Source organism: Balaenoptera musculus, chromosome 11, assembly GCF_009873245.2.
Source record: "Balaenoptera musculus isolate JJ_BM4_2016_0621 chromosome 11, mBalMus1.pri.v3, whole genome shotgun sequence".
In the NCBI taxonomy this organism is placed as follows: domain Eukaryota; kingdom Metazoa; phylum Chordata; class Mammalia; order Artiodactyla; family Balaenopteridae; genus Balaenoptera; species Balaenoptera musculus.
The window spans coordinates 34,939,771-34,955,019 of record NC_045795.1 but is presented as its reverse complement, the minus strand read 5'-3'; the positions used below and the strand labels follow the sequence as shown (position 1 = coordinate 34,955,019).

At 48.8% G+C, this 15,249-nt stretch overlaps 1 protein-coding gene across 3 annotated transcripts in view; it reads left to right on the top strand.

Moving 5' to 3' along the window:
- The window catches only part of DAAM2 (dishevelled associated activator of morphogenesis 2), a 110,479-nt gene that overhangs the window by 58,345 nt on the left and 36,885 nt on the right, over window positions 1–15,249 (top strand). For all 3 annotated transcript variants that reach the window (XM_036868024.1, XM_036868026.1, XM_036868025.1), the window contains exons 2-3: window positions 7,248–7,473; window positions 13,204–13,293. In XM_036868024.1, coding sequence (XP_036723919.1) covers window positions 7,306–7,473; window positions 13,204–13,293 — 258 coding nt within the window. In that variant the 5' untranslated portion in view covers window positions 7,248–7,305. The remainder of the gene's footprint in view (window positions 1–7,247; window positions 7,474–13,203; window positions 13,294–15,249) is intronic.

Genomic DNA, 15,249 nt, shown 5'->3' with positions numbered 1-15,249 from the left:
ACGGGGCACGGGTTCGATCCCTGGTCAGGGAACTAATTTCCCACAAGCTGCGGCCAAAAGAAGAAAAAAAAGAAAGAAAAAAATTTAAAAAAAAGAAAAAGAATTCCCCGGCAGTCCAGTGGTTAGGACTCCGTGCTCTCACTGCCGAGGACCTGGGTTCAATCCCTGGTCAGGGAACTAAGATCCCACAAGCCGTGCGGCGCAGCCAAAAAAACCAAAAAACAAAAATACCCTTTTCAATATCACCTTCTCCCGGAAGCTTTCCCTGACTTCTTCTTCACCCGCCAGGCTGGTCCAGGTCCCCTTTCTCAGTCTCTCTCACCCCATCCTTCTGAATTGTTACTGCCTTGACTCCCTTGGCTTCCCCGCTAGAAGGGGACCTGCTCCAGGAAAGGGACTAGGCCTTGTTTACTCCTGTGCCCTCACCACCCAGGTCAGTGTCCAGCACACGATCTAGAAGCTGGTTAAAAGCGTGTATGTTCAAGGGCGACACCGCTGTCCTCAGAATCCAGCCCCTCACCCACAGGATGTGGTTGTTAGGCAAGCTGCCTGATCTTTGGGAGGCTTAAGGATCAGTAAGAAGGGATAGTCATGCTATTGGAGGGTTGGGGGCAATAAATGAGATAAAGCACAAAATTGTCAGCTCAGGGCCTGGCTCCTAGTTGGCACTTGAGAAGTGGCCAAGGAGAGATGCCAACAGCATATCCTTGCCCTGTTACCCCCACGTATGGAGCTCAGGAGAGGGGATAGGAAAAGGCAACTTGAACATCCCAAAGTGACAGCATCAATCCCAAGAGCTAAAGGAAGGGTTTATGAGTCAGCTTTGGTTCTGTGCCACAAGCACTGAACTTGGAGTCAGAATATTTCGTTGCAGTTCCAGCTGTGTCCCTTAGCTGCTGGGTGTCATTGATAAGCTGTGTAACAGCTGGTGAAGCCTCAATCTCAACATCTGTAAGGGGGGATAATAGTAATAACCACCTCACAGGGTCACTGTGAAGCTGAAATGAGATTGCGGAGCTGTGAAAACACCTGGCCCAGCCCACAGGAAATGTTCAATCATGAATTATTGAGTCTGGATCTAAAGAACACTTGAGAAAGCTCTGAGCAGGTCTCAGATCAGGTATTCCTTGGACACATGCCCTATGGCTTAGTGTTTTCTAGCTTTAGAGTCAAACAGTCATGTGTTTGAATCCTAGCTATGCCATCACTAGCTGTGTGTCTTTAGGCAAGTTACTTAACTTCTCTGAACCACAGGTTTTTTTTTTTTTTTTTTCTTTAAATAACTTCTTTAAAACGGTGCCATCCATCTCACAGAATGAGAGGTAAGCTATAGCCCAGTGTCTGGCAAATACCAAAGCCTCAAGTACTAATATTGTTCTGCTTTAACTTAAGACTTAGGAGTAAGCACTAATGATACGGGGATTTTGAGGCTTTAATTAATGTAAATAAAAACTGGTCTGTCGAGGAGCTGGGGCCAGGGTTTGGGGTTAAGGGTTAAGATTCTCATCTTTGCAAACCAAATGGGAGTTCTGGACTCAAGTAATAGGAAGTGCTTCCTGGCTTGGGGTGGAATGTGGGAGGAGCGCCCAGTGTAGGCTGAGGACAGCCCCTAAGGGGATCTTTGGGAAGGAGACTGAGCCAGGCAATGTGGATGGTTAGACCTGAAGGGGCCCTCGGAGGTCTTCAGTTGAACCCTGACAGAGAGGTAACTGAGGCCCAGAGAGGATGGCATTGTGGCCCCCGACCCACAGCTGCCTCGTGACTAGCCCTGTCCCCTGAGTTAAGGAGCTATGTTTTCTCCACAGTGTGGAAGGATGCGACCGTGATGAGGTAAAGTCTGGCCGGACCCAGAGGACTGGAGGCCCCGAGAGAGTTACAGGAGGGCTTATGGGTGGTGACCGGATAGTTTGGCGTCATGGGCCACTTGGTCTGGGTTTAGGGACTGACAGTCCTGGGAAGACCTTGTCCCCACGGGGAGAAGGGGAGGGGGCAGGCAGACAGGAAATGGAGGGCTTGGAGCTGTTGGTGTTGGGGAAGTTTCCATGGAGAGAAAGGTGGGTGGTGGTGGTAGGGGGGGTGGGATCAATTTCTCAGGCCCAAGTTCAAGTCCACTGGCTTTTGTTCTGTTGTTGCTTCCTGTTTTTCCATGTTGCTTCTCAATTCTCCTTTGATGGGCAGACCCTCCATGGCTCCTCTTTGTAAAAGGATTTTGCAGAAATGAATCACTCTGGCCACCTCCACATTTCCACTCCCTGCCCAGGGTCAATGACAATGGTTTACTTTTCCAACTAGAGGTAGCTCAGAGCCTGAGGAAAAGCCCTGATCCTCTGGTTCAGACGTCCCAGTTACCAAAGACAAAGATGGGTGGCTTCTTAAATCTGGCTGAGCAAGTTCCTACAATGCCAGGACTTGGTGGCCCCGTCTGTGCCCAGAGAAGGGCTCACGGTTCAGGCTCTGGGCAGGGCAAGTCTCACCTTGCCGGTGATCGTGATAATGAAGCCACAGTAGCAGTGCTGGCCTTCTTTATTGAATGCCTGCGGTGCTCCTGGCATTTTACTTACATTATATCGTTTATTCTTCACCAAAACCCAATGAGGAAAATGCCATTGTTACCTTGGTGTCACAGATGAGGAACCTGGGGTTCTCAGAGGTTAAGACCTCCTGCTCAGGGTTACCCAGATGGGAAGGCAAAGCCAGGAGTCAAATCCCAGTCCGTCTGACTTCAAAGCCTCTGCTGGAGTGAAGGGGGGCTAGAGCAGGGGTGGGAGAGAAATCGGGGCGGTGGGAGATGGAGATAGTTCCTCCCAGTGGAGGAGAAGCAGGTGGCTTTTGGGATCTCCATACCGTCTCCTGGTCTACAGGGAACCTTGTTTATTGGAGCTATTTCTTTTTTTTTTTAAACATTTCTTTTTTTTTTTTTAATACTATTTTTTTTTTTTTTTTTTTTGGCCGTACCATGTGGCTTGCGGGATCTTAGTTCCCCAACCAGGGATCGAACCCGGGGCCTGGCAGTGAAAGTGCTGAGTCCTAACCACTGGACCACTAGGGAATTTCCTGGAGCTGTTTCTAAACTGAGCTGTAGAGTCCGGTCTTCTCTGGTGGGGGAAGGCTGCAGGGGGGCTGGGGCAAGATGGAGACAAGGGGCATTAACATGGGAGGAGGAGCTCTGGTGAGGGTAGTGACCAGACCACAGCCTGAACGCTGGAGTCCTGGGTTTCAACCCCAGCTCTGTCCCCATAGCTGTGTGACCTCAGATAAGACGTTTCCTCCTTGGACCTCAATTTTCAGATCTCTTCTGTGAAGCTAGATGCTTTCCAGCTGAGGGCCTGGGGTTTTAGCCTTGGATCTTCAGAAGGGGCCCCAAGAAAGGGAGGAAGGGACAGGCTGAAGAGGGGTTCCTGGGGAGGAGGGCATCTTCAGGAACATAAACACGCTGAGGAGCTGTGAGCAGGCTGCCCTTAAAAGGGCAAGAATGCGGCGCTCCCGGGGCGGGGGCCGAAGGGGGTGCAGTTAGGGCCCTTCTCTGTGGGGGTGGCACTTCCTGTTTGGAGGGTCTGTGCCTACTTCTTCCTTCTTCCCTCCTCCTGAGGCCACTCCACCTCATTTCTTGTACTCAGGGGAGACCTTAAAAATATTTCAAGACAGTTATGGCCTGGCACCAACCAATCAGAGCAGTCAGAGCTGTGAACAGCTAGTGTAAGACTAACGGAGTAGGCTAGCTATATGCCAGCCCCCGGCCCCCGCCCTGACTGCCCTTGGGAAAGCCTGGCTCAGAGGCTGAAGGCAAAGAAGGACAAGGAGGGAGAGTGAGGGAGCGAGAAGTCGAGGAAGTGAAGGCAGAAGAGAGTTCGCAGGTCCTCCCAGACGTCAGCCCATCCCCCGCCCCGTCATGCCCTCCACCCAGCCTCACCAAGCCTCTAGGACCTGCGCTCCCATGCTTGTGCCCTCAACAAAGCAGTCTTGCCCGCCAGCTGCAGCTGCATTTTGGAAGCTGATGAAACCAAGGGGACCTGGTCTGGACTCTGCATCATCATCCTAAACTGAGGATGCGCAGAGGACCCAGGCGAGTCCACCCCTATCTACCTACAGAATTAGTGCTTTACTGAGCCTCACAGTGGGATGCCAGGGTTTCGTCCCACCCACTCTTGCCCATTGGCTATCAAGTCGCCTGGAGAGCTTTAATGTCTCCCTTCCTCCCTGATTCCTCAACCGCCAGCCTATTGCAGCCCTTTGTCAACATAAACCAGGATTCTGCACTAGTCTGCCGGCTGCTTCCTCTACCCCCAGCCTCGAGACTGTCCCCTTGTTCCATTCAAGGGTTCCTGATAGCTTAACTACTAGGAATCAGAGATTTCAATCAATACTTCTCGACTGATTGATAAAGACCCCTCTTCTCCTTTTCCATGAGCACAGGTTGTTTGCCAACTGACCAAAAAATATTTACTGAGCACCCACTAAGCACAAGGCATTTTATTAGCCATAAAGGGGGGAGATGTCAAAGAAGCAGGAGGCATGGCCCCTGCCCTCAAGGAGCCTTCACTGTAGCTGTGGAGAGGCAATACGTAAACCCAGAAAAGATGACCAATAATACAAGGCAACCGTGGATAGTGTGTTTCTTTTTTTAATTGAAATACAGTTGATTTACAATGTGCTGTTAGTTTCAGGTGTACAGCAAAGTGATTCAGTTACACATACATATATAGCTATTTTTTTTCAGATTCTTTTCCCTTACAGGTTATTAAAAAATGTTGTGTATAGTTCCCTGTGCTCTACAGTCTGTCCTAGTTGGTTTTCTATTTTATATATAGTAGTGTGTATACGTTAATCCCAAACTCCTAATTTAATAGATAGATAGATAGATAAAGGGAAGGAAGGATCAAATCCCTTTGCGTGAATAACCTGAGGTTTGTATATATTGTAGAAAAGATGTATAATTCTTGGATTGTATAGGGCAATATTTCTTAAAATATCTTCGGTAGAAAATAATTCTGTAGAAAATTTTTTGAAAGTTCTGTGTTCAGATACATTTAATAAATGCTAGCAAACATTTTTTAAAAAGTGTCACAAAGTTTATAAAGAAAGAAAAAGTGAAGCCAGTAAAAAAACTCTTGAGTGATGATTAAAATGCATCATGTCTTATGAGAGGCCAGCTCAGATGGCTAATTTATTAGCTAGATTGTTAGGGCTTAGGAAATAAAGCAATGTTCTCCTTGAGTAACCTTGGGTTCACTAGGAACAAGTTACGCCACATTTATCTCTTTTTGATAAGGTTCTAGAACTTGGTTCAAGGGAATGCCTTGGATTTGACGTATTTGGAGGTCCACAAGGACTTAGGAAACAATCTCCTGGGGTGTCTTTAAGAAATGAGGGCTAGATAAGCGCATGGGTTCATGGGTTCAGAGCTGGTTGAAGGACTATCCCCTGAGACTGTTAATGACTACTTCTTTGGCATTCCCAGACAAGGTAGCTACGTCATCTGGGCCTGTCGCTATCCTTGCTGTGGTCAAGATTTTTAGCAACAGTGTAAGTAAAGACCATGGAGACATTTTGATCATTCTGTTAATGACCCAAATCCAGGAGAAACAGCTAAGAATCATGACTCAAAAATACCTTGACCCCTTTGGGTGTATTACCCCAAAGCACTGAAAGCAGGGACACAATAAGATAGTTGTACACATTCATAGCAGCAGCATTCACAATAGCCAAAAGGAGGATGCAACCCAAGTGCCTGTCAAGAGATGAATGGATAAGCCAAGTGTGGTATATGCATACAGTGGAATATTATTCAGCCTTAAAAAGACAGGATATTTCTGCTACCACAAGTATGAACCTTGAGGACATGATGCCAAGTGAAATAAGCCAGGATAAATGCTGTAGGATTCTACTCACAGGAGGTACTTAGAGTAGACAAATTCACAGGGACAGAAAGTAGAATGGTGGTTGCCAGGGGCTAGGGGGAAAGGGAAATGGGAAATTATTGTTCAGTGAGTACAGAGTTTCTGTTTTACAAGATGGAAAAAAATTCGGGAAATGGATGGTGGTGATGGTTGCACAACAATGTGAATGTATTTAGTGCCACTGAACTATACGCATAAAAATGGTAAAATGGTAAATTTTATGTTCTATGTATTTTGCCACAATTAGAAAAAATCTTGACCCTAAACCTGTGATGTAATATTCAATAAGGATAAAGGCAGAATCTTATTTATATTCAAAAAATTAGGATATGTTAATATGAGGAGAATATGGCTGGGTAGCAGGGTGGTGGATAAGCAATGCTCTCTCTAGTGAACCCGCCCAGATCTGAAACCATGTTTAGGAACCATTGGTCAAGGATCATTTGGCCCTTTCAGGAAGCCCATGTGCAGATAATTGGGCTTAACCTACCTGGTAGCTGTGTGACATCAATGACTAGGGCCAATGTTCAGCCTCATGCTGGTCACCATAGAACTAGGCTCTCCCAGTGGCAAAGACTTAACCCTTTCTGTTCCAACAACCACCCAACTGTTGGGTGGCCCTCAGTTCTGATCTCTGGCCATAGTGATGTCCTCTGTTCTTGGTCAGTATGGAAAGCAGATTTGACCAGATTCCCTTCACTCTTGGCTGAACACCATTCCAATGATCAGCCCCATTTCCTTACTGAGGGTTCACTCTAATGGCTCCCCCAGCTCACCCCTCTTTCTGGGTGGGTGGGTGAACCCACGCCCTGTTGATATTTCACATTCATCCAAACATGCCTGGCTGCAACAGACTGGGCAGAAAGCTGTGCAAGCCTTCCATCCTCTGCTCCCTTGGAGGCCCCCACTCCAGGAACCATGCCATGTGATTAGCTCGGTGTCTCCCCTGCCGGCCGACTTCAGCCCTTCCCTCCCTATTGGATGACACCTTTAAAGCAGGTATCCCCAGACCCTGGAGTGAATCAAGCGAGTAAGGGATCCCTGCTGGAAACTGGTCTGCACGGGACCAGAGGACAGGGAACAAGATTCCCGTCTGTACAGTCAGAGAGAGGGTAGGCTGAGTGCCAACTCTGACCTCCTGGAAGTCACGTTCTGTGACGACAGCCCTCCTGTCTCCTCTAGGGGCACAGAGGGAGAATCTGAAAGTGTTCATGGCTGTGGGAGAAGGAAGGGGCTTGGCTGTTGGGTTGAAGGCTCCTGACAGCTGGACAACGAAGTCATGGCGGCAGGCCACGTCCCTGTTCACCTGGCTGCCGTGCCTGACCACTCTGTGCTTTCTGTTCTACCCAGATCACCATGAGGACCTAGGGCATCTGCCTGCGGACCATCCCCCCAGCTGGCAGTGACCATGGCCCCCCGCAAGAGGAGCCGCCATGGCCTGGGCTTCCTGTGCTGCTTTGGGGGCAGCGACCTCCCTGAGATCAACCTCCGGGACAGCCACCCCCTGCAGTACATGGAGTTCTCCAGTCCTATCCCCAACCCAGAGGAGCTGAACGTCCGCTTTGCAGAGCTGGTGGTGAGTGAGGGGGTGGGAGGGGAGGGGGGGGTTGGCAATGGGGAGGGCCACGGCTAGAGCAGGCAGAGCCAGACAGAGGGCAAGGACCCATGTGCTGGCATCTTCACCTACTGAAACTCTGCTTGGGGCTGAGGTGGGCCCTGAGGACATTTCAGCTATGGGGGAGAAACAGAGTCACTCACTGGGGTGGGCACCATGAAAGGTGGACCTCCGTCGTATCTCCACTGGATTTTAGACCTCGCGGGGTAGCAGCAGGCTCCCATGAGAGGAGCAGGTCCAGGCCTTTGTGAAATCAGGCAGGGAGGGGCCTCAGAGAACATCAGAGCACTTGGCACCTTTCTCTCTTCTGCTCGCTGGAATTTCCCTGGGATCCTTTTATCTCAAGCACAGAAAGAAGAGACAGGGTGGAATTCTGTAGGCGGACACCGGGTACCTCAGAACAGGGGATGATTTTCTTCTTTTCATTGACGTATAGTTGATTTACAACGTTGTGTTAATTTCTGCTATACAGCTAAGTGATTCAGTCATACGTATGTATACATTTTTTATATTCTTTTCCACTATGGTTTATCACAGGATATTGAATATGGTTCTCTGTGCTATACAGTAGGACCTTGTTGTCTATCCATTCTATACATAATAGCTTACATCTGCTCATCCCCACCTCCCACTCCATCCCTCCCCCAACCCCCTCCCCTTTGGCAACCACAAGTCTCAGAACAGGGGATGATTAACTAGAAACAAGAAGGTAGAGATGCCTGTATCACACCTGGAACGTGGGTAGGGTCTGGGATGATGACATCCCATGTCTAGCCTGGGGAAGACAGAAGCTCTATCGTTTATACTGGTAGCAGCTCTTCCTGACCCTTTGTGATACCCATTCAGACCACAGCAGCACCCTGTGTGTGACATGTCATACTCTGACCACAAAGAGACAGAACAGGAAAGAAGCATGATTCCTCTCTTGGGAGGTCTGATGGTGAGACAAAGCCTGCACACCAAAGAAAATCCCGGATTGGGGAGCAGGACCCGTGCCCAGGACTCAGGCCTGAACCCTGGCAGAGAGCAATAAGCACAAGGTCATCTACCATTAGCTCTTGGTCCCTCATTCTCATGGCTGGCCTGTAGAGAAACAAGGCAGTGTGATTGGGAACGGGGTTTCATACTTGGATTCGGTCGCGGATGTATCTGATTAAGGCGATCCAGCTCTTCAAATCACAGGACCACTGTAAGACGGGACCATGCACGTGATGAGAAAAAGTGATCCACCTTCCTCATCGTATCAGCTTCAGGAAAACTCACTGTCGTGATTCATGCCTTTCCTCAGGGTGGGGCCGGAGGTGGGAGAGAACAAAGCCTTTGCTAGCGTAGAATAGCGTTAGCTATTCTATAACAGCCTGATCCGTGTTAGTCCTGCGAGATCTGTTTTTTATGCAGAATACTGCTGACGCCAAATATGTGGGTTTTCCCACACCAAGCGGTTCTCCAGTTTTATACAGACATCAACTGGGCATCCTACGATTTAACTCAATTCTGACATTTACTACCCAGAGTTAGCGCAGACCCCTCAGGTTAAGGGCTCAGATCCACGAGACAGCCCCCAACTTCAGACGCCAACCACAGGTGGTGGGTCCCAGCTTCCCCACACTTCTGTCCAATGTGGCTACAAATCGGGGGTTCCCACCATCCCCTCCTCAGGTTTGATAATTTGCTGGAACCGCTCACAGAACTCAGGGAAACACTTTATTTACTATTACCAGTTTATTATAAAGGATATTCTAAAGAATACATGTAAGCAGCCAGATGAAGGTGTACGTAGGGTTAGACCCAGAGGCGTAAGGCTCCTGTCCTGAGCACAGGAGTCTGCCCTGTGGAGTTCGGGCTTCCCCACCCTCGCAGCCCATGGATGCATCCACCCAGCCGGAAGCTCTCTGAGCCTTGCCATTTAGGGGCTTTTATGGCAGTTTCGACATGATAGATTTTCAACTTGATCTGTAGCCCTTCTCTCCCCAGAGTTTGGGAAGTGAGGCTGAATGTTCTAGGCTTCTAATCAAGACCTGATCCTACTGGCGGCCAACCTCCACCTCGAAGCTATCTAGGGTCCACCAAGAGTCACCTCCCTAGGAGAAAAGAGGCTCCTGTCACCCAGGACATTCCAAGGGATTTAGGAGCTCTGTGTCAGGAACAAAAGATATTCCTATCACTTCTATCATTCATGAAATTCCAAGGGATTTAAGAGCTCTAGGATAGGAGCTGGGAATGAAGATGAAAAATATATTTCTTACATCATCCCAGGCAGGGACATCTTCTTGAGCAGAGCACGTGAGTTTTGAAAGAAGGACATGTCGAGGGGTGTTCCTTCCTTTGGCCCTTTTAGTCACCAAGTATTTATTGAGCATTTTAAGTGGCAGGGTTTTTTTTTTTTTTTACAAGGTACTTTGGCAAAAAAGGATGAGTCAGACCCGTCTTGTCTGCAGGAAGACTAGCGTGAGGTATTGATCAAACAAATGAAAAATAGTTCTTGAGAGACTGCTGTGTGCTGGGCCCCGTGGGGCTGCCAGGGATTTAGTGACGAACCAATAGGAGCAGCTCCTGCCCCCAAGAACATGACGCCGAACGGGAAGGCCGATCTTGAACAGTAGTGATAATGTGGTGGGTGTTTTGAAAGGAAATGTTTGGGGAGCTGTGGGAGTGTCTAGCGGGGAGGCTTCTTCCAGACCCGGGGTCATGGTGGCTCCCCTGAGGCAGTGACACTTCCACTGAGATCTGAACGCAGAGCAATGGTTAGATAAGTGAATGGAGGTGCAGAATAGGGCCACGGAGTCCCCCGCAGAAGCAGCAGCAGATGTGAGAGTCTCTAGTCAGGAAAGAGCTGGGTCCTTTTGGGGGGAACACCATCACGATGAGACTAACCAAGGATTTTGGATTCGATCCTAAGGGTGATAGAAAGCCACCGAAGAGGTTAAGCAGGGGTTTGAGGTGATCCAATCTACTTGCCTAAAAAAAAGTAGGGTCCCTCCATGAAGAAGGGTACCCTGTTGAAGAAGGGTTCTGTGTAGACCATTGGGAGGCTCTTGGTGCACTCCGAGCTGGGGAGGATGGTGGCTTGGACTAAAGTGTTAGCAGTGAGAATGGGGAGAATTGGACAGATTCAAGAGCTACTGAGAAGGAAGTATAACAGGATTTGTTGGGGTTGGTGAGTGAGCAGGAACCAGGAAACACCAGGTTTCTTACGTGAGGTTGTGGGTGGATGGTGGGACCCTGTACAGGGCAGGATGTGCCAGTGGAGACCCAGACTTAGGGGACTGGGAGGATGAACGCAGTTTCCATATGTTCTCTGTGCATCAGTTTCCTCACCTGTAAAATGGGCTGTTGCAAGTTTAATGAGTAAACCTTAAGCACTGAGAACAGTGCCTGGCACATCCTGACACTACATGAGTGTGGGAGGTACCTGAGGGTCACCAAAGTTGATCAGTATAGGAGGCACCTGGGTGCCAGGATCGGGAGCTCAGGACACTGGTGGGCTGGAGGTACAGGTTTGAGAGAGTTTAGGATCGTCACTGAGTCCTTGGGAATGGCTGCGAAGGCTTCACCCAGGGAAGCGTGGAGGGGAGGAGAGGACCCAGGATGGTGCCCTTTGGGACTTCAACGTTGGATGGTAGGAGAGAGGAGGAGAAGTCAGGGGTCCCAAGAGGAACATAGAGTGAAGCAGGAGGGACTGCCCAAGAGTGTGGATGTCCAGGAAACCAGGGAAGAGAGACTCAGTAAGGAGTGGATGGTCCGCCGAGTCCTGGGCTACCTGGGCTGAGCCAAATCGCCAAGAAGGGTCCTTCGATTTAGTGACAGAGACCACTGGTGAGAAAAGACAAGTGTGTACGTAGCCAGAATACAAGGTTGAACATAACTGCTCTGGAGTTCAGGAAGGGAGAGGTGTTCTTACCTGGGAGGGGCTGTGGAAGGCTTGCGGGAAGATGGTAACTTTGAGCTCGGGAATTAGACCAGGGTCCACAGGATGGGTGGGCCAGGAGGGCAGGCCGGGTGGAACTAACTGCATAAGCAAAAGTAGAAGAGATGCAGTTTGTGCTGGGCAGTGTCAGGTGCACAGAACTCTGTCTTTTTCTTTTATTTCTGATTCTGACCATGGAAAGGAAATGCTTCAGAAACCTTGAGCAGGGTCTGGGGACATTCCTGGGATATGAAGAGAGTGGTTCTAGGGAAGAACCTTCCTTTAGCATTAGATCTGCTGGAGTCTTTAGTTCGAAAGGCAGGTGACCCGATGGGCATAGTTTCAAGTTCTCTTTGAATGTGCCTTTGAGGATGGCAGCCATTGGTCACGTGGGGCTGCTGACACTTGAAACGTGGCTGGTCTGAAACCAGCATGAGCTGTAATGGGAAATCCACACCAGATTTTGATGACTTAGTTTGAAAAAAAGAATGTAAAATACCTCATTGATCATTTTTTTTTTTAACATTGATTATATTTTGAAATGACCATATTTTAGATATTTTGGGTTAAATACAGTGTATTATTAAAATTAAGTTCAACTATTCCTTCTTAATTTTTTAATGTGACCAGAACGTTTTTTTAAATACATGTGTCTCACATTACATTCCTATTGGACAGTTCTGATCTATGTGAAGGAAAGTCTAAAATGTTCTCGTTGAATAAAAGTAAAGGACAAACAGTATAGATATTGATATTTAAGATCCTTGTGCCTTCTTAGATATTACTTTCACTATCACTTTAGAAAATGTAAAGATTAGTAATACTATGCTTTTTTTTGTCTTAATGTAAGTTTTGCTTTTATTTTTTTAAAATAACTTACAAGAATTGAGCTGAAAAGCACATTATGTTCCCATGGCCCATTAACTATTTTTTTTTTGATGAGCCCCTGCATAACTCATGAATCACAGGAGGAGAATTTTCAATAAGAGAACTTTTTTAGGGGCCATTCAGCGCAGCAAAACCTATAAAATCATCCCAAACTACCTATAGAGTTACCCTAAATTTGATGATGTCAGAAACTGCCCTGTCCTGCTCCTGGGGAAGCGTGGGCCAGCTGCTGGGGCTCAGCCTGCGTGTGCATGGCCTTGTCTTGGTGGTGGTGCAGCCGGAGGGCTGTCCCTGGCAGGCACACCTCCATGGGCAGCAGACCTCCCGCGTCATGGCGTGCCCTTGTTGCCGAGAGAGTTGCTCAGCTCTTCATCTTTACCAGGTCTCCTCGGTTGTGCTGGGACCCATGCTGAGGTTGGGGGAGCCAGAGACTTTCTGGGGGAGACACTCAAAGGGCACAGAGACTTGAAGGGTGAGGGCAAAAACTGGATCAGTAGACTGATTTCTTTCTTTGTCAAGCCTTGATTTGTGGTGTTGACACGATTAAGAAGGACAAGGAAGGAAGACAGGAAACTCCAGCCAAGAGGACCAGGAGCTAGCAAAGCAATGCAGGAGATGGGCAGGGAACAGGGGGCCTGGATAGGAGGAGCCAGGGACGGGGACAGGAAGTGAAAGATGCTTGGATAGAAGCTCAAGGGCTTGCTGCAAGGAGATGGGAGGATGGGACTGAACTTCTAGAAGAAGAATTGCCCTATCATATCTTTGATGCTCTTTGGAGGAAGACAGCAGGCTGAGGGCTTTGAGGGAATTCGAGGGAACTGTAATTTCCTGTAGGGCTGAATATTCGAAGGTCAACCGTGTCTGGGTTTCAGACGTATTTCTTGTTGTCTTTGCAGGATGAATTGGATCTCACCGACAAAAACCGGGAGGCTGTGTTTGCACTGCCGCCTGAGAAGAAATGGCAGATCTACTGCAGCAAGAAGAAGGTGCCCTCCCTGATTCCCCTCTGCTGTCACTCAGGGTCCACAGCGCGGGCAGCCCTTGCCTCCATGCTTGCTCGTTCATTTAACCAGTATTTATTGTACACCTGTCCTGTTCTAGGTGTTGGAGGAGTGACAGTGACTAAATCAGGACAAAAATAATCCCTGCTGTCATGGAGCTTACACTCAGGGACATAGGATTCTGTTTTTCAAAAATCCTGTAAGCAGGTGCCCACTGGGTTCCAGGAGTTGGTGCTGGGTAAGGGAGCTGTACGATAACAGGTCTAGGGAATTCCCTGGTGGTCCAGTGGTTAGGACTCCGTGCTTTCACTGCCGTGCGCCCGGGGTTCGATCCCTGGTCAGGGAACTAAGATCCCACAAGCTGCGCAGCCAAAAAAAAAAAAGTCTAGATTCCTTTCTTGTGTCTGTGCGTATGCGGGGAAGGTGTGCGCCCTGGGCCATACCTGGGGGCAGCTCTGTTGGAAGAACTCCATTTGGGGGAAGTGAGTGGTCTCTTCTGGATCTTTAGCCCCCACCCCACCATCCCAGGCTGTGTCCCTGTCCCAGGGCAGCATACACATCAGGGACACACACTGGTCTCCACTCTCTCCACCCTTTCCTCCCTTTCCTCCCTTTCCTCCCTTTCCTCCCTTTCCTCCCTTTCCTCCCTTTCCTCCTCTCCTTCATTAAAAGATGTCAGTCCCGATTGTGGTCCTCCCTAGAAGGATGTGCCGGGCCGCAGTCAGGGCTTAATTGGGTTTTGTCTCCTCCCCTCTGCTTTCCCAGTGGCTGTGCTTTCTGCTGTCTTCCTCCATCTCTATGTCTCTTTACTTCATCTCTTTCTCTCGACGTCTCTCTTGCCTCCTTTCTATTTGAGCCTGTTTCTTTCACTCTATTTTTCTTTTCTTGGCCCACCTTCCTCCCCACCCCTCCACCCTCTCGTTTCTCAGGCTTGCAGCTTGTTCGCTTGACCTCAAGAGTGTATAGGTGTTTGGGAGCTAAGACCTGGTTCTTCCTGCACCTGAGGCTCAGAAGTCTCCCTCCTGGGAGAAGACGGGCAGGTCTGGGATGGTTTGGGGCTGTTTCTCCTTCGTGCTCCTTAAAGCCCATTCCTGGCTCTTTTATAATTCTTCTCGTGCAGGATATTTGTTCCATCCTGGGCTCCATACTGGGCCAGACCGAGCTTATAAAATTGGTCTCTATTCTAGAGTTGGAAGGAACTGAGGAGCAACCCAATCTAGTCTTTTTTTCTAAATAGGAGGCAAGGAAGGCCTAGAGAGGCCTTCACGCAAAGTCACCAGCCAGTCATGGCAAGTGCTGCAACGATGCTGGAATGCAGGCCTGCCAGGGTCTGAGAACCTGCACGCAGTGCAAGCCACTGTCTAGTAAACTCAATGTGCATGTATTAAGCACCTGCAGAATACTGTGCTCTGTGTTTAGGAATCTCATTGTGAGGAAAGCAGGTCTTTAAAAAGCTCAAGTCATGGAAGGGAGGGAGGGAGGGAGGAGAAAATTAATTTCAGGAGTAACTCATCCTATCTCGTGGTTCTCCACTTTCCAAACTGATTTACTCTGGAGGTCCCTGACGTTGATCCCTCATGCAGCTAAAATAAAAAATGCACTAAAATGTAAGGACGTCTCTCGCCACCTTCCAAACCAAGTTGTGTGTCATCTCCCCACACACTTTCACACTGCCCTCTCTTTCCACATGGTACTTCCTCTTGTCTCTAACACCCTCCCCCTTTCTTAGCTTCAGTAATCTTGAGTAACTCAGCCCAGTCTTCTCAGACCCCCTACCCCAGCCCCTGCATGAGCCTTCTGTGTTAGATGCCCCCCACCCTGCGTTTCCATGGCCCACAAATGGACAGTCCTACCATAGAGCACCGGTCACCCTGCCTCTGGCACAAGACAGACTACTATGTGTATGACTTTTTGTTCAGTACTTTCAGGGTTCAGTGCAGT